This window comes from Sapajus apella, unplaced genomic scaffold (genome assembly GCF_009761245.1).
Source record: "Sapajus apella isolate SASKATOON/1434 unplaced genomic scaffold, GSC_monkey_1.0 scaffold2, whole genome shotgun sequence".
Taxonomy (NCBI): Eukaryota; Metazoa; Chordata; class Mammalia; order Primates; family Cebidae; genus Sapajus; species Sapajus apella.
In genome coordinates, this window is record NW_022436942.1 from 78,901,544 (window position 1) to 78,928,782 (window position 27,239).

Genomic DNA, 27,239 nt, shown 5'->3' on the forward strand with positions numbered 1-27,239 from the left:
GCGGGGCGCGGCGGTACCTGGGCCGCCGGGGAGCCGGGGGTGGGCTCTCCGGGGACAGCCGGCAGCGCCCCCAGATCTGCACCGCCAGCCGCCGGGAGCTCCGGGCTCCGGGCGTAGAGGCTGCGCTGTCACATGGGCGGCGGCGACGGGGCCGCATTTAAGCGGCCGGGGGACGGCGCCCGCCTCCAGCACGTCCTCGGGCTCGGCTCCCGCCGGGCGCCCCATTCTCTGCCCGCCGGGGGCCCCGCGCCGCGCCGCACCGCGCCGCCCCCGCCGGGCCATGCGAGCGCGGGCCCCGCCGTGATGAGCTCGCACATCGCCAAAAGCGAGTCCAAGACGTCGCTGCTGAAGGCGGCGGCGGCGGCGGCGGCGGCGGCGAGCGGGGGCAGCCGGGCTCCACGCCACGGCCCTGCCCGGGACCCGGGGCTGCCCAGCCGCCGGCTGCCCGGCTCCTGCCCGGGGACGCCGCAGTCGTCCGGGGACCCCAGTTCGCGGAGGCCCCTGTGCCGGCCGGTGCCACGAGGGGAGGGCGCATGGGGGAGCCCACGGCTCCCCCAGGCGCACTGCAGGCCCCGGGAGGCGCTGCCGGCTGCGGCATCCCGACCTTCGCCGTCGTCGCCGCTGCCGCCGGCCCGCAGGCGGGATGGGGAGGAACGGGGACTGTCCCCGGCGCTCGGCCCCCGGGGCTCTCTGCGAGCCCCGGGCCGCGGAGACTCCGTTCCAGCCGCTGCGTCCGAGGCGGACCCGTTCCTCCACCGGCTGCACCCCATGCTCAGCTCCGCCTTCGGCCAGGTAAGGGCCGCGCCTCCCGCCAGCGCTCCGGGGAAAGGCGCTCGGGACCCTGCCGGCCGTGGCTGCACGTCCACAGCCTCCTCCCGCGGCCCGCGGCCCCCACGGGTCACACCTCGGCTCACCTCGTCCTCCCGGGGCCAGCGCCCTTGCTGGCACTCCTCCTCCTATGCCTGGTTCAGCACCCCGTGCGCTGTCCACGCTCCGGGCCTCTTGGGGCGAGGCGTCCCCGCCTGGCTTCTCTCACACCTGCCGGAACCCGCCAGTCCTGGAAGGGAGCGACCTCTACGACCCTCCTGGATTCGCGGGGGTCGAGGAGGGGCGCTCCGAGCGAGGGGTGCTCCGAGCAGGTGGCGCCAAATCCACTCCTCTGGCCTCTGGCCAGGACCGCCAGGGTGCGACTCAGGAGAGCAAGCGGTTTGGAGTATAGGGGTCAAGAGAGAGGACCTCAGAGAACACAGACTTACTTAGGGTGAGGGACGCTAGCCACTGCCTATCATGTCCCTGAAGGCCTGGGAAAAGTTAGGAGATTCAAAAATATGAGGAAAGAGAAGAGGTGTCTGGGTAGGCATGGAGGGGCGAGCAGAGCTGTGGCTCACACTGAAACTTTGGAGTGGTTTAAGGAAGCTGTCACTCCAGGGATGCCATTGGAAGGATCAGAAGGGCCACGAAGAGGCCATCAGTGGTTCCCCCAGGGCTTTCCCTCAAGAGTCCCTGGCACCTGGACACCTGCCCTTTAAAAGCTGCTCCATAGTCACAGTCCAGGTCTACAGCTTGGGGCTGTGCTGCTGGGGAGACAGGCTCGGCAGAAGGGAGGAAAGCCAGGCTTTCCCCTAGTTCAGAGTCTGTAATCAAGTCAAACTCATTGGCACAGGTTTGAGACAGTTCTGTGGCAGCCGCGGAGAGGTGTCATGCAGAGGTCTGATTCGAGTGTTTGCGTGGTTTGTAGGGAAACGGGGGCCTGCGCCTTTCTGTGCTAAGATCTAGCAGGAAGCCGCTTCTAGCTCCTGGCTTGCCGCACTGGATCGGGATTCCAAGGAGGCCCTGTGTGTTTTGCATCAGATCTGCACATCTCTTTTCAAAATACTACTCCGCAGTGGCAGTTGCTGGTGGAGGTCTGACATGAAGGCAGCTACACATCGATTTGGGTTGTGCGGGGCTGCTGTGGTGGGGCCATAGGGCAGCGGTGTGTGGCTTTGTTCCTGCAGGGAGCCCTCGTTAGCCAAGTTAGCTGGAAATAGTTCTCTGGAGTAGAGATTTGGATGCAGAGCTGTGAGAGTTAGTGAGGCTATGTGTCAGGGGAATTCATTGCAGTGGTTTGTGTTAGTGAGGAGGTGTAGGCTGTCAGGGCACCAGTGGTTGGGGCTGGGTGGCGGCAGGAACGCTGTGTTGTTGAATGGGTAATACCAATTCATTCATTTCTCAAATATTTCTTGAGCACTTATTAAGGAGACCTTCAGAGGTTTCTTTAGTTCCTGTGGTTGGTTCGTTCAGACATTTGCTAGACACCAGGAAGACAAGAGTGAACCAGATAGCCAGGGCCCTGGCTGTGCCTAGCAGTTTGGAAGGGTAGGTCATTGGCCTAGAAGCATACACTTTCTGGTTACTCAGTTTGCTGCTGATCTGACTCAGCTCCTAAAAAAAAAAAGCCCTTTCTTTCCTGTCTTGCAGAATTTGCCTACATGAGCCCTTTCTGAGCTCTGAGCATTGCAGCTACATGCTTTTGTTTCTCCTCATTTCTCAATCATTAAATGAATTCTGCAGCCCAGTGTTCTGAAATGTCACCAGGGTCACCTAAGTCAGGAGGAGCTGGAAGTTCCCATCAAATATTTACTACCTCCCTGTGGAAACTCATGCTTCTCAGAGCTGCGGGCTTTTACTTTAAAGCCCAGAATATTCCGTTTGGGCTCCCATCTGACACCACTAAGTCATCTACGTGAGCAGCAAAAACAACAAACCCAGGCTGGGACTTTTGTGTCAGAGCCTCCAGTCTCCCGTGACAGAGAGGAATTCATCTTTTCTTCTCTTTTCTCCGTATTGAGATTTCTGTCCTCAGAGACAGGGTCAGAACCAAGAGAAGGCAGATGGGGTTCTGAATAGAGAAACTTTTAGTTAAGATCTGCTTAGGACAAAATATAGCCCCGGGGAAGTATATTTTTCATGTCTCCCCAAGTTCCATTTGTTTTTAATTGAATTGTTTAACCTTTTTAAGTCCATTTCTCTTTCAAAAAAATATTTTTTGTAATAGAGACAGGGCCTCACTATGTTGTCTGGGCAGTCTGGAACTCCTGGGCTCAAGTGATCCACCTGCTTCAGCCTCCCAAAGTGCTAAGATGACAGGCATGAGCCGCCATGCCTGGCCAAGTTCTATGTCTTCACCTGCAATATAGGGATCATCAGGGCATTTGGGAGATTAAATGAGATGTGGAGAGATAGAGAGAGCTTAGCCCAGGTCTGGCGCAGAGCCCATCCTAACTCTATCAGTGTTAGTTATTATTCTTGTTGTGGTTATTGTTGATTAACTACCGAGGTCTTTTTCGTTTTCATTTGTAAGAGGGTCTCAGAGAGCCAGGGTTCAGACTGTCTCTGAAAGCACCAAGATGAATTCTTACCTTAAAGGAAACAGGGATGAAGATTCTCCCGTGACCTCACAGAGCAACCTTATTGCATATGCATGGAGGCCACACAGTTTTGTGGCTAAGGCGTGGAATGGAGGCTTGGGAGATAGCAGAGATGCAAGTTCCAATGCTGGCCCTGTCATTTTCAATCTCTGTGACCTTGGGCATGTTATTTTCTCTCCCTGGTCTTGGTTTCTTCATCCAGAAAGGAGATTGACAAAAACTGCTTTGCAGTTATTACAAGGCTTACACAAGATTAAGGATATCAAATGCCTGGCTCGTAGTGGGTGCTGGATAAAGGGCAGCCTTCATTAATGTTATTGCTGTTATTAATAGAGTAATTGACTGAGGGCATGCGTAAGGTACTTTGAAAGCTGACTCTGAGCCAGGTGAGGACAGCTATTAAGGGAAGGAGCTGATTGTCAAAGGATCTTCCCTACTCCCTCTTTGTGGCCAGCTAAGGGCATGCCACCCAGCTGCCTAGAGAAGATGTGATGTCAGAAATTAACTCAGCAGTGGAATGATGACGTAAAGCTTTGGGTATTAGAAGACTATTTTAAGAAACAGGCTTTCTGCTCTTTACCCTGAACTTGAGAAGAAACATGCCTCATGCAGAAGGCAAATGTGGATAAAACCCACAGCCCTGTCCCATCCTTCCCATTTTTCCAGTTATGGAAACATGTCTTCCAACACGAAAAGTGTATCCCTGTTGCCATACTGCTCTGCACATAGCAGGATCACAGTATTTAATGAAGGAATGAAGTGTAGTGGCTGGAGTGTAGTGGCATGATCTTAGCTCACTCCAACCTCCACCTCCAAGATTCAAGCCATCCACATGCCTCAGCCTCTCAAATAGCTGGAATTACAGGTGTCCACCACCACACCCAGCTAATTTTTATATTTTTAGTAGAGATGGGGTTTCACTTGTTGGCCAGGCTGGTCTCGAACTCCTGACCTCAAGTGATCCGCCTGCCTCAGTCTCCCAAAGCGTTGGGGTTACAGACATGAGCTACCGCGTCTGGCCAGTTCCTGTGGTTTAGATGGGGAGAGTCCATGGTGGTTTGGGTCATGGATTTAATTGCACTAAGTCTATGTTCCCAGGATAGGGCTGTGTCTATTCCTCACTCTTGCTCCAGTCAAGTGTCTCCCTCCTCTCTGAGAGGGCCTGGGGCCCCTATTGCCTTTCTCTGGGGCCTGGGGAGAGGGAAAGTGAAGGTCAGCTTGTGGTTAACATCAGTCACAGGTGATAGGAATAGCTTGGAGTCAGTTCAGTGAGAGTCCTCCAGGAGGTTGGCCTTTGCCTCCAGCTGTTTTTGAGAGACAACAATGAGCACTTGAGCCCTCAGTCTAGAGCCCACTGCACAGTGGACAAAGTGTCTTCTCCTGACCTTCACAGCATCTTTACCCCACACCCTGCAATTTTAGAAATGAGGAAAGCTTGGCCAGGTGCAGTGGCTCATGTCTGTAATACCAGCACTTTGGGAGGCCAAGGCAGGTGGATCACTTGAGATCAGGAGTTTGAGACCAGCCTGGCCAACGTAGTGAGACCTGTCTCTACTGAAAATACAAAATTTAGCTGGATATGTTGGCGGGCACCTGTAATCCCAGCTACTTGGGAGGCTGAGGCACGAGAATTGCTTGAACCCAGGAGGTGGAGGTTGCAGTGAGCTGATTGTGCCACTGTAGTCTGGATGACAGTGAGACTCTGTCTGGAAAAAAAAAAGAAATAAGTAAGCCTCAAGAGAGAGGAAGTGACTTGTCCAAAGGTCACACAGTAAGTACATGGCAGGGCTGGGTGTAGTGTCTTACACCCGTAATCCCAGCACTTTGGGAGGCCAAGTCAGGAGGATCGCTTCAGCCCAGGAGTTTGAGGCTGCAGTGAACTATGATTGCACCACTGTACTCCAGCCTGAGTGACAGAGTGAGACCCTGTCTCTAAAAATAAGTAAATAAGTAGGTGGCAGGACTGTGCAGAGAATTGTGGTCTGCCTGTCTCCAAAAATACCTGCCTGTTTTGTATGTGCCATGCTACTTTGGTGGGAAGTCACATAAGTGTGTTCCCTGTTCGTCAGAAGCATCTGCAAAGCACCTCTCATGTTACAGTCCCGCTTTCCCTGAGTGTCTTAGCACCGGGCTGTCATCCAAGTTCAAATGCTGGTGATAGAGCTGACCAGGGCCAAAGGCCAGTCTCCCTCCTAATCAGGAATAATCAGCAATGAGTTTATCCTTCTCATCCTTCTGATCCTATTATTCCATTCCAGCACTTAAAGTAGGGGTTCTGGAGGCTCACGGGCTGCTCCACAGTGGAGAGAGATGGGAGGTGGGGGCATGCTTCACTCCTTACAGGAAGCCTCCACTATTTAGCGTTTTTTTGGTTGTTTGTTGTTGCCTTTTTTTTTTTTTTTTTTTTTTTTTTTTTTTTTTTTAAGAGACAAGGTCTTGTTCCGTTACCCAGGCTGGAGTGCAGGGTGCAGTCAGGACTCACTGCAGCCTTGAACTCCTGGGCTCAAGTGATCCTCCTGCCCCAGCTTCCTGAGTATCTATGACTAGAGGCACAGCTGCCACACCTGGCTAATTTTAAAATTTTTAATAGAGATGGGGTCTTGCTATGTTGCCCAGGCTGGTCTTGAACTCCTGACCTCAAATGATCCTCCCACCTCAGCCTCTTGAAGTTCTGGGATTATAGGCATAAGCCACCATACCCAGCTGTTCAGCCCTTTTAAAATTTCCTGCTGAGGGCTGAGCCATCTGTCCCTCCTGCCTACCTGCCCAGCTCAAGTTAGCTTAAGTAAGCTTTTAAGCACATCGAAATCCCTGGATCTCTTGCTATCCTTAAACCTCAAGCTAGTATCAGCTCCTACACCTGCCCCCAAAGCAGGATGGGATTTCTTCAAAGTGTGTGATTTTTCCATAGGGTCCAGGTTTTGGCGGCTGCTGTCTCCTGTTTCCAAGGACAGAGGCATATCCCAAGGTCGACAAGTGGGTGCTATGCCTGGACTGGCCTGCAGGGGGCAGGAGCCACCAGATTTGACTGAGTGGATGCCCTGCTGAACAAATGGATGGCACACTTGGCCCTTTAAGACCAATGCTGGGCAGGAAAAGAGGGTGCGTTCTAGATGCTTGGCACAGTGCCAAGCCCTTTGCATGTATTATCTCATTAGCTCCTCACAAAAGCCCTGTGGGAGGTGCTATTAGACTCCCTATTTTATAAATGAAGAAACTGAAGCCGAGAAAGATTAACATATCCTCTAGGTCACATGGTTACTAAGTAGCAGACAAGATTTTTCTTTTTTTTTTTAAATAGAGACGGGGTCTCACTATGTTGTCCAGGCTGCTCTCGAACTCCTAGGCTCAATGATCCTACTGCCTTGGCCTCCAAGGATTACAGGTGTGAGCCACTGTGCCTGGCCCAGGACATGACAGGACATGATTTGAACTCAAGTTGGCATGACTCTGCTGTCCAAGCTGGTTTTTTTTTTTTTTTTTTTTGTTTTTAGACAAAATCCTGCTCTGTTGCTCAGGCTGAAGTGCAATGGCACAATCTCGGCTCACTGCAACCTCTCCTCCCAGGCTCAAGAGATATTCCTGCTTCAGCCTCCCAAGTAGCTGGGACTGCAGACACCCACCACCACGCTTGGCTAATTTTTGTATTTTTTGTAGTAAGAGATAGGGTTTCACAATGTTGGCCAGGCTGGCCTCGAACTCCTGACCTCAGGTGATCCCCCCCCAACCTCAGCCTCCCAAAGTGTTGGGATTACAGGTGTGAGCCACTGCACGTGGCCGCAAGCTCTTAACCTCTAGATCAGTGGTTCCCAATGCTGTCTGTGGGTTAGAATTACCTGGAGTACTAAGCAAACCCGATGCCCAGTGCCCATCGAAGATAGAATTAAGTCAGAATTCCTGGGGAAGCTCCCCAGTTATGCCAGTCTACAGCCAGCATTGAGAATCTCTGCTCTTCACCGTGCCGTTTTGGCCTTTATATATATCCATCCATTCACACCTGGACCTTAACCTGAGATTCCCTCTGGGGTCCCTAATGAGCACTGTTGTTTCAAAGGAGCCTATATGGTCTGTTTTCTAGATTTTGCCTACAAGTCTCTCCTGATCCCCCTAGACTCAGACAGAGTCTCCTCATTCACATTCTCAGAATTTCTGCATTTTCCCTTCATAGCATTTATCTGAAATGTAATCAAATAACCATGTTCCCAGCTCTAATCTCTCCTGCCCACCTGCTAGAACATAAGCTCCCTGAAGTCAGGAACTGTGTTTATCTTATCCCCCCACAATCTTTCCAGAGCCAAACACAGTGTCTGACATTTCTACAATGGACAAATGATACTTCTTCCATTTAAATAATTACTGATCCAGTAGCTATTCAGTGTCTCACACTTTCCCATATGTGCTATATAAGCAAGCTAGGGAAAGCCCCATTTTCCAGTGGAGGAAACTGAAGCTCAGGAATGGAAGGCAGCCACCTAGTCAGAAGCTGGCAGTGCTGGGCGCAGTAACTCACGCCTGTAATCCCAGCACTTTGGGTGGCCAAGGCAGGCAGATCACCTGAGGTCAGGAGTTCAAGAGCAGCCTGTCCAACGTGGCAAAACCCCATCTCTACCAAAAATTAGCCAGGCATGGTGGTGCACACCTGTAATCCCAGCTACTCGGGAGGCTGAGGCAGGAGAATTGGTTGAACCCAGGAGGCAGAGGTTGCAGTGATGTAGATTGTACCACTGCATTCCAGCCTGGGCAACAGACCAACACTCTGTATCCAAAAAAAAAAAAAAAAAAAGGGAAGAACAAAAGAAAAAAAGAAGCTGGTAGAGCTATACTGAACCCCAGACCTCCCCGTCCTTTCCATTCATTGGAGTCCGCTGACCCAGACCCCTGCCCGGGCCTGCTTCCTTCATGCTGTTTCCACGAGACATGCATCATCACCCTCTTCTCTGTTCTTTAGTCATCAATACCCGCCCCCCAGGCTCCTCCTCCTCCATCTCCCCCTCCAGAGGTTTGGCCCAAACAAGGCTGCTGAGTAACTCCCCTGATTAAACCATTGCGTGGTTGTCAGTTGCAGCACCCGGGATGTCAAGGAGTTCTCCAGAGACCTCCTTCCCAGCTCCCCAGGCATGAACACCCTCTGGGCAGTGTCCCCACCCATATTCCCTAACGGGAGTTCTGAGCAGCCACCCCAAACGGGACAAAAGTTCCTGGGAAAGGAGGCTCTCCGGGCTGAAAACTGAGCTACGGGTGCAAGAATCAGCTGCACTGGGGGCCAGGGAGGAGTTCTGCTTCCAGCCTATCTCTGGTGCCCCCTGCTGGGAAAAGCTGGATGCAGAAAACAGGGACACTTGAACTCGGGGAATCGGGCTGGGGCTGTAGGTCTCAAATGGGACCTCTGAGGCATGAGATGAATTCATATCAAAGCCAGACCCTGGAGGAATGAGGAAGAGCCAGTCACCTAAAAAGCTCCAGCTGTGGGACCTCGAAGAGTGCTTTGGAAAGGGCTGCTTCTCTGCTTGGCACCCCAAGGAAGCTGGGGAGAGGTCTTCGCTCCGGATGAGATGGGGCAAGGAGGAGGAGGTTCAAGAGACCTTGCTCATGCCCTGAGAGCCTGCGCTGCCTCTGTCATGCTGCCCTCAGGGCCATCTCCTGGTTTCCTTTGAGTCGGAGAGATTGCACACAGAGCAGAAGGATCTGATCTGACTGTTGGCCCATCTGCACTGCCAGCCCCCGAGCCTCGTCCCATTTCAGTGACAAGACAAGTGTGAAAAATGGAGCATAATGGAGACGTCACAAGACCTCCCAGGCCCTCGACTGGAGCCGCAGCTCTCAATGCAGTTGGAATTGCCAGGGGCAGTGAGTGCTTGTCCAGCTCACTGCTCTTTGGAAGGGGCATGCATCTCCCTGGGTGCTTGTGTGTGCATGTGTGCGTGTGTGTGCATGTGTGTGTGCTTGTGCATGCGTGTGTGTGTGTGCATGCGCGTGTGTGCACACACAAGGCTGAGGGCTTTGCGGCAGGCACCCTGGCTTCGGGGATCCAAACTAGCCAGCTTCCCTTTCTGGGCCTGCTGGCCTAATTCCCAGCCGCAGCTGCCATTCTGGGCCCCCCTCCCTGAGGCCATCTCCCTGCAGATTTGGCAGCAGGGAAAGGAGGGGCCAAGAGAAGGGGAGAGAACCAGAGAGAGGACTGAGTGCTGATCTGATGTAGATGATCCGGCAGCCTTCTCCAGCTTCGCTGCTCTCTGCCGTCAGCTCTTCAGGTGATTTTCCCTGTGCCCTGCACTCGCCCCTTCTGCTTTCATCCTCTTAAGAAAGTGCCCAGAAAGTTAAACCCACACACAAACACACAATCCACCAAAAAAAAAAAAAAAAATCACAGAGCAGGAGCAGGCAGACGAGTAAGAGAGCACGCGCGCGAGAGAGGGCTCACATCCGTCCTGGAGGAAGAACGGCACAGACGGAGGGAGGCTGGGGTTGGCAGAGACTGGGACGGAGGTCCCTCGCCCCCCCAGGAGCCTCCTTCATGGACCCGGGGATCCAAAGAGAGGCTGCCTCAACTTAGGATGGGCAACTGTGTCAAGTCTCCACTGAGAAATCTCTCAAGGAAGGTATGTTTCTGGAGTTCCCAAGATCTGGGACTGGGGATTGGGGGTATCTCACCATCTGTCCCAGAGGTTGGGCACAGAAGGGGTGGCTGGAGCTTGCTACCTTTCCCAGGGTTTCTGCCCAGAGCTGCCTCCCTGCTCCTACCCCAGACACCCTCCTTTTACCGTTCTATGTCCCAGGCTTTGGGCGTGGGGGTGTGGTGAAACTGTGTTCGGGAATTTGCACAGGGCTTAGGAAAGAAACTGTGTAGCTTTGGGGTTTCTGGGATGTCAAATGAAAAGGGTGGATCCTTAAGATGTCAGTGAACTTGACTGGCACCCTTGTCATTCAAGGGACTGGCCATGTCCCTTAAAACTGGCAGGATCTGAAGATCCTTCTCAGCAGCAAGGCCAGGGGCTCACTCATATCCTTTGCGGGTCTGTGACCCTCTCTGATGCCCTCAAAGCCTTCAGGATCGTGGATTTGAGGTAGATCCTGTTGCTACTGAAAGGAACCAAACAGAGTATATCCTCTTCTGCCACAATCATTCTTAAGTCAGAGCATCTCAAATAGGACCTGACTGGTTTTAGGGCCCAGGAGTTTTTCCATTAAGAAACAGGCTGCTCAGGAGATATACTGAGCAGCGGGTGTATATAAGTCACTTTCTTTAGTGGCTTTATCGCTCATACACTTGGATTTTTTTTTTTTTTTGCAAGAATTCCTTTTGGAAAGAAAATAATCATCTCTAAAGCAACTTTCATGCAAGGCTGGGCTTGCACCTGTAGGGCTTTGGGTTAGGTGGGCTTTGCCTGTTTTTCTAGCACTCTGTAGCCAGGCCATAGAAGAGACTCATAGATATTATTTAAAGGAAGAAGGAATGATGGGGATGTTTTCCTCCAATTCTTTCATTTTCCAGACAAGGAACTTGATTGACATTCAGCGGGAGGGGTTAGGTGACTTACCTATGGCCTCGGGCGAGCTATAGGCATCTCTGTCCCCAGCCCCATCCTCTCTTCTGGGTCAGTTTAACAGCCTCGCAATTTAGGACATTTGGGCTTTTCTGCTTGTCATCTTCGTCATTTGGCTAAGCTGCTCACATCAGATTCCTTTAATCTCCACTGTTCCTTGGATCCTTCCAAGGGCTTGTTGTTTCTTCCATGGACACCTCCCCCATAATCTGTTATCTTCTTAGGGGAGTCTTCTGCATCGGAAGTGGCCTCCGTGCTGTTTCAGAGAAGCAGAAATTTATCTGAATTAGCCCTCGTGATAGGTTCGTCAGAGCTTGAGGAAGTGAACTTAAGAATGAGAATTATCCTTCTGTCCCACCCATCTTCCCTTACACAATGGCATGCTTAAGAGTCAGACTACACAGGTCTCCTCTTTCTGGCTATGTGGCCTTAGACAATTTACTTAACCTCTCTGTTCCTCGATTCCCTTGTGCATCCATCAATTGAGCATACTAATATTCACCTCTGAAGGTGATTCTGAAAATGAAATAAAGTGCTATGCACAGTGTGCGGCATATCATAGTTCATAAAGGTTAGTATTATTGTCATCATAATCATAATTTTTCCCCTCTGGGTTTTTAGAGAAGAGGGATGGAGGAGAAACAGAAAATAGGAAAGATTCTGAGTTTATAGAGTAAGAGACGAAAGATAAACTTACTGCAGTCAATTTCATGTTTCTATCATAGTATTAACAATTGCTTTTTTTCTAAGTATCTACAACATAACTAATGTTTGTTATCTCATTTTCTCTTTTCCTCTACGTAGTTCTTTTGGCTGTTTTGCTGAAAAAGAAGCTGGACTCAAAGATAGAGCCTTCCTAAGTTTACATGGTCAATAGGAAGCAGATCTGGGATTTAAACCCTGGTCTGTGTAAAATCAGAACTGGCATTTTATTTTTATTTTTTCCTCTATGAGAGGCCGCCCCTCTCTTTCTCCTGCTGTCAGAAATGTTATTCATAGATTTCTGGATCTGACCTTAGAAGTCATCTAGTCCAAATTCCCGCTCAATACATCAGTCCCCTCCCCGCTCACCAGGCACTCCCTCATTCAGCTACTCCTTGAAGACCTTCAGCGAGAGGGAGCTTTGACGCGCATTCTCTTGGCCGGCTTGTGTTATTAGAAAGCTGTTAGGTCATGAGGCATGCTTGCCCCTCCTGTTGCCAAGTCACACTTAGGGGGCGTCACCTGGGTGCCAGGAGAAATTGTCGATCCATGGGCCACTGCCCACTTGGCTTCCTGAGCAGTATCTGGGGAACTGGAAATGGTGAGAGGCAGCCTGCACCAGCTCAGAGCCGGGCAGGACCGTGCTGTCAGGTGCCATCATTGGCCGGAGAAGAATTGCAGCCTCTGGGGCAACTTGGTGCCAGGCAGTATTATGATCAAGAGATGCAGTGGAAATTCCCCAGCTACCACTGCTCCATTCTTCATGGGAGCGAATTCCTCTCCATCCTTCTCATTTCTCTCCTGATTGGCAGATGCTCTCCCACTTCCTCAGCAGCCAGAAGAAGATGCCTTCTGGCACCCAGCATCTCTTAAATTACATCACTACCACCACCATCATCCTCGCCATCATTGCTATCACTATGGCAACTCTGTTTATTCACCTCCTCTTGCCATGCCCTAGGCACCATGCAGAGCACTTTATGTGCATAACTCATTTACTTGTCACAGGAATCCTGTGATTAGTCATGATCATCTCCCATGGTATGGAGAAGGAAACTGGAGCACAGAGAGGTGAAATGACCTGCCTAAGGTCACACAGCAAGCAAGTGGCAGAGCCAGAATTTGTCCCTAAGACTGTTTGAGCTCAAAGCCAGCAGGCTAAATTGCCTCTTAGGTTTATTTGTTTATTTTGACGGAGTTTTGTTCTGTCACCCAAGCTGGAGTGCAGTGGTGCAATCTCAGCTCACTGTAACCTCTGCCTCCTGGGTTCAGTGAGTCTCATGCCTCAGCCTCCCAAGTAGCTGGGATTACAGGCACCCACTACCACATCCAGCTAATTTTTGTATTTTTAGTAGAGATGGGGTTTCACCATGTTGGCAGGCTGGTTTCAAACTCCCAACCTCAGGTGATCCACCTGCCTCGGTCTCCCAAAGTGCTGAATAGCAGGCATGAGCCACGGTGCCCAGCCTGCCTCTTAGAGTTCTGTGCTACCTGCTACCTCCCCACCTTCCTGGGTTATGCTGTCTCTGAGCCAAGTGCAGAAGATTCAGCCAGAAACAAAAACATTGACTCTCTGCAGACATCTCCTGAGACTGGTTCCTGGGGTTAGGCCAGTCACTGTCATCTAAGGCATGCTTTGATTCACTCTCCCAGATGGGAAGGTCTCTCTTGTTCTGCCTCACTCTAGTCTAGGTCCCAGGAGTCTGAGTGAGTGCAGCCGAGGCTCTGAATCATACCTCTTTGGGATATTAGACCAGAAGGGGCCCTTGGTCTATCTGACATCCCTCAAGTTCTGAGGTCACCTAAAATGGACATTTATTGCACTCATCAAACTTGACCCTGGGACTGGGTTCCTTCACCTCTGACCTGAGTAGCTGCTTCCCCTTTGAGGAACCAGAATACTACACCACCCTCTCTAGGCCTGGGAAGTTGGAAGGGAGTCTCGGTCTGTAGCCTTGAGGGGGTAGGGGGAGAGAACAGGGTGGGCAGGAGATTGTTCTGCTTCTCAGCCTGGAAGGACAGGTTGCCCCGGGGTCTTGGGATATTCTCCTAGGCAGGGCCTTCTTTTTTTCTTCTTTTTTTTTGAGACGGAGTCTTGCTCTGTCACCCAGGCTGGAGTGAAGTGGCGTGATCTCAGCTCACTGCAACCTCCACCTCCCAGGTTCAGGCAATTCTCTTACCTCAGCCTCCCAAGTAACTGGGATTCCAGGCAGCTAATTTTTGCATTTTTAGTAGAGACAGGGTTTCACCATGTTGGCCAGGCTAGTCTTGAACTCCTGACCTTGTGATCCACCTGCCTTGGCCTCCCAAGGTGCTGGGATTACAGGTGTGAGCCACCGTGCCTAGCCAGGCAGGGCCTTCTTTGCCCTGTAGGAATCTGGCTGCAAGTAGAATACGGTAGGGTGAAGGATAGCTGTGCAGACCTGCAGTTTTCAGACAGACAGTCCTAGGGTTTCAGCTCCTGTCACTCCTTGGGAAAGTCCTGCTCTAGCCAGACCCCCCACGTTGAAGGAAGGTACGCAGGCTCTGGGCTGAAGGCAGAGTGCAGGAGCTAGATTCTGGGAGGCACTGGGCATCCTGGGGGCCGGGCACAAATGAATGTTGTGTCTGGATGTCCTAAGAGGAAGGTCTATGGGCAGTGCTGACTTTTTATAGCTGCGTGGGAACCTTCAGGGAGGAGGATGGGTTGGTCAGGGCCGGGGAGCACAGCTATATTCGGTAAGCAGAGAAGGCCCCCTGCCTTAGCCTCCAGAGGTCCAACCCTCTGGGCTAGGCAGGGAGCCAGGGAAGGCAGGAGGGAGGAAAAGGAGAACTGGCGGATGACAACAGAGTGTCTAGTCTTGAAATCACAAACTGGGTGGAATCCTACCTACAGATGTGCCTTGTGTGGTCCACCCCGTGCTTTAAATCAGATCTGGTTACACTGGGCTGCAGTTAAGTAGTACTACCTCTTCAGAGGGGGCACCATCTCAGGCCGGGCGCAGGGGTTCATGCCTGTAATTCCAGCACTTTGGGAGCCTGACGCAGGAGGATCACCCGAGGTCAGGAGTTCGAGACCAGCCTGGCCAACATGGTGAAACCCCATCTCTACTGAAAATACAAAAAAAAAGTTGGACGTGGTGGTGGATGCCTGTAATTGATCCCAGAGATTTGGAAGGCTGAGACAGCAGAATCGCTTGAATCCAGGAGTCAGAGCTTGCAGTGAGCCGAGATCGTGCCACTGCAGTCCAGCCTGGGCGACAGAGTGAGACCCCGTCTCACACACAAAAAAGGACAGGGGCACCATCTCCACTTTGCCCCAGCCCCCACCTCTCACACCCAGCCTGCTTCATTTGTGTCAGCAATGGCACCTGTATTTGCAACCCACATTCTGGCAGACCAGCCAAGCCTGGTCTCCACACTGTTGGCTCCAACTGCCCTCACAGCCTTCCAGCGGGGATCTGGCTGGGGTACCATTTGGGAGCTGGGAGGAATGACAGCCCTGAAGATTGATTGAACTGGGATGCTGGGAGCATTTTGGGAAAGGATGTTGTTTCATTAGGCTCTGACTGAACACCTCCCATTGGTTAGAATGGAAGCCTCCCTCTACTCCTGTCTCTTCATGTGCATGAGTGTGTGATTCTGTGCATATGGATGTGCCAGTGTGTGTGTGTGTGTGCACGTGTGTGCATGTGTGATGTGTGTGCTTGTGTGCATATGTATGCATGTGTGTGTGCACATGTGTGTGCATGTGTGATGTGGGTGATGTGTGTGCGTGTGTTTGTGCACGTGTGCACGTGTCACACAGAGGGCATCACATTAAGCTCTCCCTGGAACCACCGTTTCCATCAAGGACTGGAGACTTCGTCTGTTGGACCGATTTGATGCCTGTGCCTGTGCACACTCAGGAATCTCAGGGTCCCCTCTTGCAGAAAGCCCCTCCTGGGACCAGGAGCCAGGCTGGGCAGGGAGGTAACACCTTGCCTCTCTTTTGTATTTGCGTGGTGCTGGCTGAAGATGCTCCAGGAGGAACAGACCAGCTACATGGTGGTACAGACAAGCGAGGAGGGGCTGGCGGCAGATGCCGAGCTCCCGGGACCGCTCCTGACGCTGGCCCAGAACTGTGCCGTCATGCACAACCTGCTGGGCCCTGCCTGCATTTTCCTGCGCAAGGGCTTCGCCGAGAACAGGCAGCCTGTACGTAAGTTGGCCCGGTGGAGCCTGCTGAACTTGGCTTCACAGGGCGCAAGGAGGTGCTGGGAAGAAGAAGGGGTCTACACAGAGCTCATGCCCCCAACTTGTGAATCTAATCCCCAAAGTTTTCCATTCATGGCTACAAAGTGCTGGTGTGAGTCCATATCCACCAGCAAAATAATAATACTATTAGATACATTGTTTTGAGCACTTACTAGGTGAGCGCTGTGCCTAGTGTGCTGGCGGATTGCCTCATTTAAGCCTCAGAGCAACCCTAAGAGGTGGGTGCTTTTATCATCCCCATTTTGCAGATGAGGAAACTGACTTGCAGAGGTCACATGCTGAAGGTAACAGCTTGTCGGTGGTAGAGGTAGGATTCACACTTGGATAGCAGGACTCAAGAGCCTCTTGTTCTCCTAACAACTCTGTATACCGGCACTATCCGGTAGAACTTTCTACAATGATGGAAATATTCTAAACCCCGTGCTGTCCCATACAGTAGCCACTAGACACGTGTGGCTATTGACCACTTGAAATGTAGCTAGTGCAACTAAGGAACTGAGTTATGGGTTTTCTGTTATTCTAACTCAAATTTACATAGCCACATGTGGCTAGCAGCTTCTGAATTGGACAGCTTTTTACAAGTAGCTAAATAGTCAAAGAGAGGGCTGGGCGCGGTGGCTCACGTCTGTAATCCTAGCACTTTGGAGGCTGAGGTGGGTGGATCACGAAGTCAGGAGTTCGAGACCAGCCTGACCAACATGGTGAAACCCTGTCTCTACTAAAAATACAAAAATTAGCTAGGTGTGGTGCCACACACCTGTAATCCTGGCTACTCAGGAGGCTAAGGCAGGAGAATCACTTGAACCAGGAGGCAGAGGTTGCAGTGAGCCAAGAGCACGCCATTGCACTCCACTCTGGGTGACAGAGTGAGACTCCGTCTCAAAAAATATATATAAAGAGAAGAGAGGAATAATGAGGATGGTATAGATGTAAACATTTGTAGGTTGCATTTATTGAAGGCCACATGCTAAACACTTGACATAGCTTGTCTCACTGAATGCATGATAAGGCCCTGTGAGGTGGGTACTGGTGTTAACCCATTTTACAGGTGAGGAGACTGTGGCTCAGAGAACAGAGTGAGCTGCCTGAGAAAGTAGATCTGAGCTTCATACTCAGGTCTGTCTGCCTCTAGGGCCCAAGTGCGTCTCCCCGACCACATGAACTGGGGAGAAAGGAGTGTTCCCGTACCCTATTCCCACCTGACCCTGAGTTGCTGCACTTGATGAGTCCCTGCCACATCAGTGGGCATCCCTGGCTCCACTCCAGGGCAAAGAACACACATCGCTACTGCTCTGCATGGGGAGTGTGATCCAAGGACCAGCCTTCAGCACTCAGCAGACCAGCTCCGGTGGCGGGCACACCCCATGAAGGGCCACCTGGCTGTGCTGCCTCCTGGATTCTGGGCACATCGGAAGAATGGAAGGGGCTGCCATGGGGTCAGCAGTGCCTGTTCCTCCCGAGTCCTGCAGAACTGGGCCATGGAGAAGTGGGAGGCTGCTTAAGGCCTGATGCTTGGGAAAGGATTTATTAGGTCTCAGTAGCTGGTCCTAGGGAGCGTGCATGTACATGTACACACATGTACTTGCTCACTCGCCTTCACCGACTGCTGGGATGACCCATTGCACAAAACATCCTTTCTGGTCACTCAAGAACATCTAGGAACACACGGGGTTGTGTTGGAATGGCTCTGACCTACCCTTCCTTTTTTGTTGTTGTTTTTTGTTTTTGTTTTTTTGTTTTTGAGACAGAGTCTCACTCTGTTGCCCAGGCTGGAGTACATTGGTGCAGTCTTGGCTCACTGCAATCTCCACCTCCCAGGCTCAAGTAAACCTCCTGCCTCAGCCTCCTGAGTAGCTGGGACTACAGGTGCGCACCACCATGCTTGGCTAATTTTTAAAAAGTTTCTTTTTTTGTAGAGATGAGGTCTCGCTATGTTGCCCAGGCTGGTCTTGAACGCCTGGCTTCAAGTGATCCTCTCGCCTTTGCCTCGCAAAGTGCTGGGATTGCAGCTGTGGGCCACTATGCCTGGCCCATGGTGAGCTTTTTAGGTGAATGTCCATGCAGTCATCTCAGAGACATGCCTCCCTTCAGGTGACTCCTACCCCCACCCTGGTGGAGCTGGGAGCTTGCAGCCTGCTCCCTCCAAGCTCACACACGCTCTCAACACTGTCCTGCCACACAGAGCTACCTCTGAGCTCTTAGTCCTGTGCACCCAGTTGTCCCATGAGATGTGACTCAGCAGCCCTTCCCTTTCTAGATGATCTGCACATTTTCTGATGTCGTCATCTTTTGTTCTGGGGCCAGTTTGGAGTGGCTGTCTCTACCCACCCTGACCCCGTTGGCTGGAACGGCCTGTGTGCACAGTGGGGATGCCGCACGCTCACTGTGGCATGCCTGCATGTCTGTGTTCACGAGAGGTATGCCCATACCTGTGTGAGCCTCTTCAGGATGGGCACACCTACCTCGTGTTCTCCCTGCCCAAAAGCTGCAACGTGGGAGGAGGATGGATGCTGAAGGCCACTTTTGGAGTCTACTAACTAGGTCCAGCTGGGCACCTGTATCCATTTCATGCCAGTCTGTCTCCTGGGCATGCCCGGGATAACTGGCACCTCACCAACCAGGCCTGCTCTTTGGAGATATCGCTGCCATCTGTTCTGACGCCTCGACTCAGGGTTGCCTCAATTCCCAGGAGACCTGGGCACCACTTGAGGCTGGAGATGGATGCTTTTTGGACCCTGGCTGCAGCCAGAAGCACCGTTGGCCCTGGGGTCCTCTGCGGTGTCCTGTGACAGGGCAATGTATAGGGACGGGGGTCAAATTGGAGAAGGTGGGGCAGTGCCCAGGAAGCAGGCACAGCCCCCATTCTGCTGCCATGTCTCCTTCTGACTCCTGCCTGCCCTCCTCCCCCACTTCAGGATGGCCCTGCTTTCTCTCCCCTCCGGGGCCTCTTCTGTTGTCTTGCAGCCTCTGTTCCCTGCTCTTCCTGTTTCACTGGGTGGTGTTCTCTCCTCTCTGTTGTGACCTCCCCAGACCTTGTTTACTTTGCAGGTTTTTGCCACCAGACCAACTTTGTTCCCTGACTCATTCTTCTTTTTTGAGACAGGGTCTCACCCTGTTGCCCAGGCTGACAGAGTGCAATGGCACCATCATAGCTCATTACAGCCTCAGACTCCTGCTGACCCATTCTTGTATCTGGAACAAGGGGCTGGGGGCACAGAGGCTCTGTGCCCAGGCTGGTGGGGCTGGTAGGTCCTTGGGCATCTCCTGTTAGGGGCCCAGGAGCCTCCATATCTAAGGGAGATGTGAGGCTTTCTTTTCCCCTCAAGGTCCTGATCCAGGCACACCCCTGCTGCGTCCTCGTCACCTCGTTTCCGGTGCCTGCTGCCACTTGGCTGGCCCCCAGGTTAGATATGTTGTGACTTCCAGCTCCCTTGTTGCAGCTAATAGGACATGTTCTTTTGTTTCAGGATAGATCACTTCGACCAGAGGAAATTGAAGGTAAAACTTGGCCCCTTGTGGTAAAGGACTGCCCGGCCCTGCAGGAAGGTGTGGGAGGGGAGGTTGATGGGAAGAGAGGCCCCCTGGGAATGGGGCCTGGTGCAGTGCTGGGTATCTTCTGTGAAAGCAGCTGCTGGAGGTGTGCACAGGAGGCAAGAGAAATGCCCCAGCGTCCTGCGAAGCTCCTCGGCCCCTCTTTCCACGCTGGTGGGCTCTTGGGCTGCCTTTGCCCACAGAGGCTCTGCGGTCCCACCCGCAACCACATCCACCTGTGCTCACTTCCCCAGAGCTCCGAGAGGCCTTCAGAGAGTTCGACAAGGACAAGGATGGCTACATCAACTGCCGGGACCTGGGCAACTGCATGCGCACCATGGGCTACATGCCCACCGAGATGGAGCTCATCGAGCTGTCTCAGCAGATCAACATGAACCGTGAGTCCCTCTCCCAGCCACCTGTGTCCCTTCCGGTCCTCACTTTGTTGTCCTGCAGTCCGACAGGACTGGCTTCAAATTCTGCACCCACCTCTTTCCAGCTCTGTGAGCTGGGGCCAACCACTGACCCTCTCTGAGCCTGTTTCCTCACCTGTAAAATGAGGGCTGAATTGGAAGCATGGAGCCTAGAAAGTAGATTAGGGAATATGCATAAAACAGTCCAATAACTGGCTCACAGGAAGAGCTGAACAGAGGGTTGCTGTTATTATGATGTTTTTCTCTGTCTGATGAGCAGGTCAAGGAGGGGTTGCCCGTTCTGTCAGTTGCCTAGTTGGAAATGGGGAATGGGGAGATCGGGGATGACCTAGCCCTTTCCTCTTTCTCCAGTGGGTGGCCATGTAGATTTTGATGACTTCGTGGAGCTAATGGGGCCTAAACTCCTGGCAGAGACAGCAGATATGATTGGTGTAAAGGAACTGCGAGATGCTTTCCGAGAGGTAACGGGCAGAGGCAGGAAGGTGTGGGGGTGAGGGGGCTGTTGGAATCCTATCTGCAGGATAACTACTTCAAAAGAAGCCTGAGCCCCAAGTCCCAGATCAGGGGAGGGAGCTTAGACAGAAAAGGGTCTCTGGTAAAGGAGGGCACTGACACTGAGAAGGAGTTCAGCTTTGGGATCTACTGCTGCCAGTTGCCACGTTGGGGCCACTTCTCCTTCCTTCCTGCCCTCTCTAGTTTGACACGAATGGTGATGGGGAAATAAGCACCAGTGAGCTGCGAGAGGCCATGAGGAAGCTCCTGGGTCATCAGGTGGGACACCGAGACATAGAGGAAATTATCCGAGATGTGGACCTCAATGGGGATGGACGAGTGGACTTTGAAGGTAGGCGGGGCTTGAAAGTGGGAGAGAACAAGCCAGCAATGGCCATCCATGGAGCCTTCCAATTGTGTATCCACCATGCAACTATCAATCTGCCCTAAATTTCCAGTTCCCGGCCCTTTTATCCTCCTATCCCTCCATCCATGCACCCCTCTAATGCACCTTCCACCCCTACCCCATGCATCTATTCATGCATCTGTCCATCCATCTGTCTATCCATCCTCTACCTCTCCATTCATCTGTCCATTTATCCATCCATCCATTCATCTACCTATCTATCCATCTTTTCATCTATCCTTCCATTTTTCTACTCATCCATCCATCTTTCCTCTACCTATCCATCCATCAATCCATTTACGCGTCTTTCCATTCTTCTACCTATATATACATATGTCCATTATCCATCCATCCATCCATTCATCCATTCATCTACCTATATATACATCTGTCCATTATCCATCCATCCATTTATCCATCGATCCCTTCATCCGTCTATCCATCCATCCATCCATTTATCTATCCAACCATCCATTCATCTATATATCATCCATCCATCCATCCATTCATCTACCTATCCATTCATCTTTCCATCCATCCATCCATCCATCTACCTATCCGTCTGTCCATCTTTCCATATTTATCTCTCCATCTTTTCATCTGTTTATCTCCTTATCTGTCCAGATATCTATTTATCTATTCCTCCATCTCTAAATAATCATTCCTATAACCATCTATCTATGCATTTATCTGTCCATTCATGCATCTATTCATTCTTCTCTACATTCACCCATGAATCTATCCATGTATTCATCTACGCCTCTCTCTGTGCATTCATACTTCTATACTTCCATTCACAAATTTATGTCTCTTTGTCTGCATATACATCACCCATACTTGCATTGGTCTGTCCATCTATCTGTTCAGTCATTTCCCCATCTATATCCATCTACTCATCCGTTCAGCTATCCATGTGTCCATCTGCACCCATCCTTCTCTATCCATTTATCTCTCTACCCACTCAGGCACCCATCCATGGTAGGTATTTTCTGAACATTGCCTTCCTCAACTTGACACTTAGGCTCCTGAAGATCTGACCACAGCTCACCTCCCTTCATTCACACTCCACCAAAATACTTGTGATACTTGTGATCAGGGAACCTGGTAGGGTCTCTTTTGAATACACTGATCTTTTTGCCAGGAGGGCGTTTTTGTTTGTTTGTTTGTTCCGTTTTGTTTTGTTTTTGAGGCACAGTCTCATTCAGTTGCCCAGGCTGGAGTGCAGTGGCAGGATCTTGGCTCACGGCAACCTCCACCTCCTGGATTCAAGCAATTCTCCTGCTTCGGCCTCTCACTCTCACCTGGGATTACAGGTGCCCGCCACCATGCCTGGCTAATTTTTGTATTTTTGATTAAGACGGGGTTTCACCCTGTTGGCCAGGCTAGTCTTGAACTCCTGACTCAAGTGATCCACCCGCCTTGGCCTCCCAAACTGCTGGGATTATAGGCGTGAGCCACTGTGCCCGGCTACCAGGAGGGCTTTCATCCTGTTCTTCACTTGGGCTAAGTTCTGTTAGCCCACGGGACCCAGTGGGACTGCTTCCTCTAGCACCCTTCCCTGGTTCCTCGGACTGAACTTCCCCTTCCTGGGTTTTCACAGCACCGCAGACTCACCTGTTCCTCACACTGTCCCCTAACTGCCGCCTAGCGTTGTCTTCCCGATTGACTCGGAACTTTGAAAGAAGAAGAACCCTATTTTTTTAATCTCTGCATTTCCTGCATAACACAGCTAAGGCTCAGGGAAAGGCTTGCTATTTATTTATTTATTTATTATTTTAAGACAGAGTCTTGCTGTGTCGCCCGGCTGGCATGCAGTGGCGCCATCTCGGCTCACTGCAACCTCTGCCTCCCAGGTTCAAGCGATTCTCGTGCTGGCACTACAGGCATGCACCACTACACCCAGCTAATTTTCTGTAGTTTTAGTAGAGATGCGATTTTGTCATGTTGGCCAGGCTGGTCTTGAACTCCTGGCCTGAAGTGATGCACCTGCCTTGGCCTCCCAAAGTGCTGGGATTACAGGCGTGAGCCACCATGTCCAGCCTCAAAGGTTTTCTTTTTAAAGAATCAATAATAATCATGATAGTTCTCATTTATTGTACGCTTATGTGTGGTCATTGTACTAAGTAGCTTTATGCGTATTATAACATTTAATTCTCTGTGACTCTGTGGATTGCGTTATTATAACTTCATGTCACTCATGAGGAAACTGAGGCTCAGAGAAGTAATATAACTTGCCCAAGATTGCCTACCTATTAAGAGGTAGAGCTGGGGCATAACCCTAGGCCTGAAATCACAACTGTATGTAGTCCTGTGCATTCTGCCATGCGAGGCACCACGGGATACAGGGAAAGGGTAAAATGTTGACTCTGCGTGCCGGGTACTTGCATTCTGAGCATAAAGACAAGATAAGCGGCCGGGCGCGGTGGCTCAAGCCTGTAATCCCAGCACTTTGGGAGGCCGAGGCGGGTGGATCACGAGGTCAAGAGATCGAGACCATCCAGGTCAACATGGTGAAACCCCGTCTCTACTAAAAATACAAAAAAAAAATTAGCTGGGCATGGTGGCGCGTGCCTGTAATCCCAGCTACTCAGGAGGCTGAGGCTGGCGAATTGCCTGAACCCAGGAGGCGGAGGTTGCGGTGAGCCGAGACCGTGCCATTGCACTCCAGCCTGGGTAACATGAGTGAAACTCTGTCTCAAAAAAAAAAAAAAAAAAAAAAGACAAGATAAGCATGTATCAGAGACTGTGAGTGTCCAGAACACAAAGGTTGGGAGGTTTTCTCTCAGGAGCAGTCGGCCTTCAAGGCCGGGGGGTGTGGATAGTTGGTGAGAAGGCTTTGCTACCACCAGATCCGAAAACCTCAGGTCTCCATGAGTCCAGGTAGTGCCCACCAGAGATGACAGCCTTGCTCTTGAAAGCCTGGCGTCCCCCGTTCATCCTATGAGGAGGTATTGTCCATATGCTGTGTGCTAAGATCTGGTCTCCCTCGAAGAGCCCCAGACCAGCAAGAAAAGCAGAGAAAACAACAATGTCGTCCATGCTGTGCTAGAGAAGCACAGTGGGCTGTGACAGAGGGGGCACCTGTGTCAAGCTGCAGGGAGGGATCAGGGAAGACTTCCTGGAGGTGGTTATAAATAATTAGAGCCCCCCCCCAAAATGGGAAGAGCCACCAGGTGATGGAGAAGGGAAGGGTATTTACCCAAATGAGTTGAAAACTTATATCCACACAAGTCTATACATAGATGCTTAGAGCAGCTTGATTCATAATTGTCAAAACTTGGAAACAACTGAGGTGTCCTTTCAGGAAGCAAATGGATGAATAAACTGTGGTACATCCAGACAATCGGATATTGCTCAGTGCTAAAAAGCGATGAGCTAGGCCGGGCGCAGTGGCTCACGCCTGTCATCCCAGCACTATGGGAGGCCAAGGTGGGTGGACCACTTGAGGCCAGGAGTCAAGACCAGCCTGGCCAACATGGTGAAACCCTGTCTCTATTAAAAATACAAAAAAATTAGCTGGGTATGGTGGTGTTCCCCTGTAATCCCAGCTACTCGGGAGGCTGAGACACAGAATCGCTTGAACCTGGGAGGTGGAGGTTGCAGTGAGCTGAGATTGCACCACTGCACTCTAGCGTGGGTCACACAGTGAGACTCTGTCTCAAAAAAAAAGAGAGATGAGCTATCCAGCCATGAAAAGACATGGTGAAGAGGGGATACAGATGCATATTACTAAGTGGAAAGCCAATCTGAAAATGCTGCAGACCATATAATTTCGTCTATATGACATTCTGGAAAAGGCAAAACTATGGAGACAGTAAGAAGATCAATGGTTGCAAGGGGTTAGGGGGAGGGAGGGACGAATAGGCAGAGCACAGAGGATTTGTAGGGCAGTGAAACTATTCTGTAGGAGGCCAGGTACAGTGGCTCACGCCTGTAATCCTAGCATTTTGGGAGGCCAAGGTGGGCGGATCACTTGAGCTCAGGAGTTTGAGACCAGCCTGGGCAACATGGTGAAACCCCATCTCTACTAAAAATACAAAAAACAAAAACAAACAAACAAACAAAAAAAACTAGCTAGGCCTGGTGGCACATGCCTATAGTCCCAGCTACTTGGAGAGCTGAGGTGGGAGGATTGTTTGAGCCCACGAGGTAGAGGCTGCAGTGAGCCAAGATTGTGCCACTATACTCCAGCCTGCGTGACAAAGTGAGACCCTGTCTCAAATAAGTAAGTAAATAAATAAATTTTTAAAAATTAAATTAGGCTGGGTGCAGTGGCTCACACCTGTAATCCTAGCACTTTGGGAGGCCGAGGTGGGCGGATCACCTGAGGTCAGGAGTTCAAGACCAGCCTGGCCATCATGGTGAAACCCCATCTTTAAAAAAAAAAAAAAATTAAACGATTCTGTATGATATAATAGAGGATACATGTCATTATACATTTGTACAAACCCATAGAATGTACACAGCCAAGAATGAACCCTGATGTAGACTGTGGCCTCCAGGTGATAACGATGTATGGGTGTAGGTTTCTTAGTTATAACAAACGCAGCACTCTGTGTGGAGGCCGTTGGTGTAGGAGGCTATGCATACCTGGGGACAGGGGATGCAGAAAAACATCTCTGTACTTTCTACTCTATTTTGCTGTAAACCTAAAATTGCCCTTAAAAAGAGAGAGAGAGAAGGGGCTGGGCATGGTGGCCACATCTGTAATCCCAGCACTTTGGGAGGTCACGGCAGAAGGATCACTGGAGCCCAGGAGCTGGACGTTACGATGAGTTATCATCATGCCACTGCACTGCAGCCTGGGCAACAGAGCCAGACTCTGTCTCTACATTAAAAAAGGAGGAGGAGGAGGAGGAGAAAGGGGGAGGATGGGGGTACAGGTTGTTTTCAGAAAAGCTGAGAGGAGACCAGCCTGGCCAACATGGTGAAACCGTCTCTACTAAAAATACAAAAATTAGCTGGGCATGGTGGTGCACACCTGTAATCCCAGCTACTTGGGAGGCTGAGGCAGGAGAATCGCTTGAACCCGGGAGGCAGACGGTGCAGTGAGCCAAGATCACACCACTGCACTCTAGCCTGGGGCAGAGCAAGACTTCATCTCTAAAAAAAAAAAAAAAAAAATGCTGAGAGGTGAAAGCGAGAGCACCAGCTGCACTTAAGGGGCTGAAAAGAAGATCTGTGTAGTTGGAGCACAGACGTTGGTAGTTAGCCTGAGAGATATGGCTGGAGACGTCAGCTGGGCCAGATCAGGGAGGGCCACGAGGCTGTGTCAGGATACTGGGCATTTTCCAGTGGAGAGCTGTGGGAGTTTATGCAGGGGTCAGATCCGCAGATTAGAACACTCTCACTCGCTGCTGCGTGGATGGATTGGAGCCGGTGGAATGGATGGGGGACCAGCACAGAGCTGGGGCAGTGGCAGTGGGGAGGGTCTGAAGGCAGCATCCTGGGGCAGCCTCGGCTGCTGTCTGCTCCCACCTGCTCCTCTGCCCTTCTAGAGTTTGTCCGGATGATGTCCCGTTGAGGCCGTGAGGGCCCCTCCAGGACTGCCAAGCTCCCAAGGCGGGGCGAAGAGGAGCCAGAGCTGGCCTCACCCACCGTAGCCGCCAAGAGCCCAGGATGTACTGTCGGATGGGGCCTGCCTGCACCCCGGGGAGGCGCCCACCCCGGACCCCCACCCCTCCGCACTGTGAAAGACTAACTCCTGCAACTGGAAAGCGGGGGCGCCCGCCGACAAGGAGGCCACCGTGCCAAGCCGGCAGAGGTCATGCCAGGCGCCAAGTGCCATGTGCCCAGCTGCTGCTGGCTGGGTGGGCCAGGGAGCCTACCAGCAGACCCCACACAGCATGTCCGCCCCAGGGCAAAGCCTCCCTCCTTCGCTCTGCGCCCGTCCCAGCTCGCCTCAGCCCTGTTATCTCAGAACCAATAAAAATATTTCCAAGAGCAAGATCGCCATGACGGTCTTTCCTCCTGGGGCTTGGTTAGATGACCCTAACATTTCCTGAGCACCAACTGCATGCCTAGAACCAGCTGAGCATTTCTGCATTCAGCATTTTTTATTTGTTTATTTATTTATTTTGAGATGGAGTCTCACTCTGTTACCCAGGCTGGAGTGCAGTGGCCTGATCTCGGCTCACTGCGACCTCCACTTCCCAGGTTCAAGCGATTCTCCTGCCTCAGCCTCCCAAGAAGCTGGGATTACAGGTGCGCTCCACCGCATCTGGCTAATTTTTGTATTTTTAGTAGAGATGGGGTTTCACCAGGTTGGCCAGGCTGGTCTCAAACTCCTGACCTCAAGTGATCTGCCTGCCTTGGCCTCCCAAAATGCTGGGATTATAGGTGTGAGCCACCATGCCTAGCCAATGTGCATTTGTTGAGCACATATTATGTACTCAGTGACTTCCATTCTCATCCATGGGCCAGAACCTGCGACTGCTAAGGGAGTCTGAAGAATGTATTTAGCTGGGTACTCAGCTTCCTCAAA

The 27,239-nt window shown here is 51.5% G+C and overlaps 1 protein-coding gene across 4 annotated transcripts; it reads left to right on the plus strand.

Annotated features, from left to right (window-relative positions):
- Positions 1-26,702, plus strand: CABP1 (calcium binding protein 1). Of its 4 annotated transcripts, none has more exons than XM_032241866.1 (7): positions 1-792; positions 15,653-15,832; positions 19,360-19,390; positions 19,678-19,821; positions 20,209-20,318; positions 20,554-20,701; positions 26,254-26,702. In XM_032241866.1, exons 1-7 carry the CDS (start codon positions 133-135, stop codon positions 26,277-26,279), a joined length of 1,299 nt encoding a protein of 432 aa, XP_032097757.1. In that variant the 5' UTR covers positions 1-132; the 3' UTR covers positions 26,280-26,702. The 4 variants fall into 4 exon arrangements, with proteins under 4 accessions (XP_032097757.1, XP_032097763.1, XP_032097767.1 ...); XM_032241876.1 differs by lacking the exon at positions 1-792 and adding an exon at positions 8,243-10,009; XM_032241884.1 differs by lacking the exon at positions 1-792 and adding an exon at positions 8,244-10,009 and having other exon boundaries at positions 15,662-15,832.
- Positions 26,703-27,239: the final 537 nt, after the last annotated feature.

Coding starts and splice junctions, on each gene's coding strand:
- CABP1 (XM_032241866.1), top strand. CDS start 133: ATGGGCGGCGGCGACGGGGCCGCATTTAAGCGGCCGGGGGACGGCGCC. Junction 19,391..19,677: donor TCGACCAGAGGAAATTGAAG/GTAAAACTTGGC, acceptor TCACTTCCCCAG/AGCTCCGAGAGGCCTTCAGA. Junction 20,319..20,553: donor TGCGAGATGCTTTCCGAGAG/GTAACGGGCAGA, acceptor TGCCCTCTCTAG/TTTGACACGAATGGTGATGG.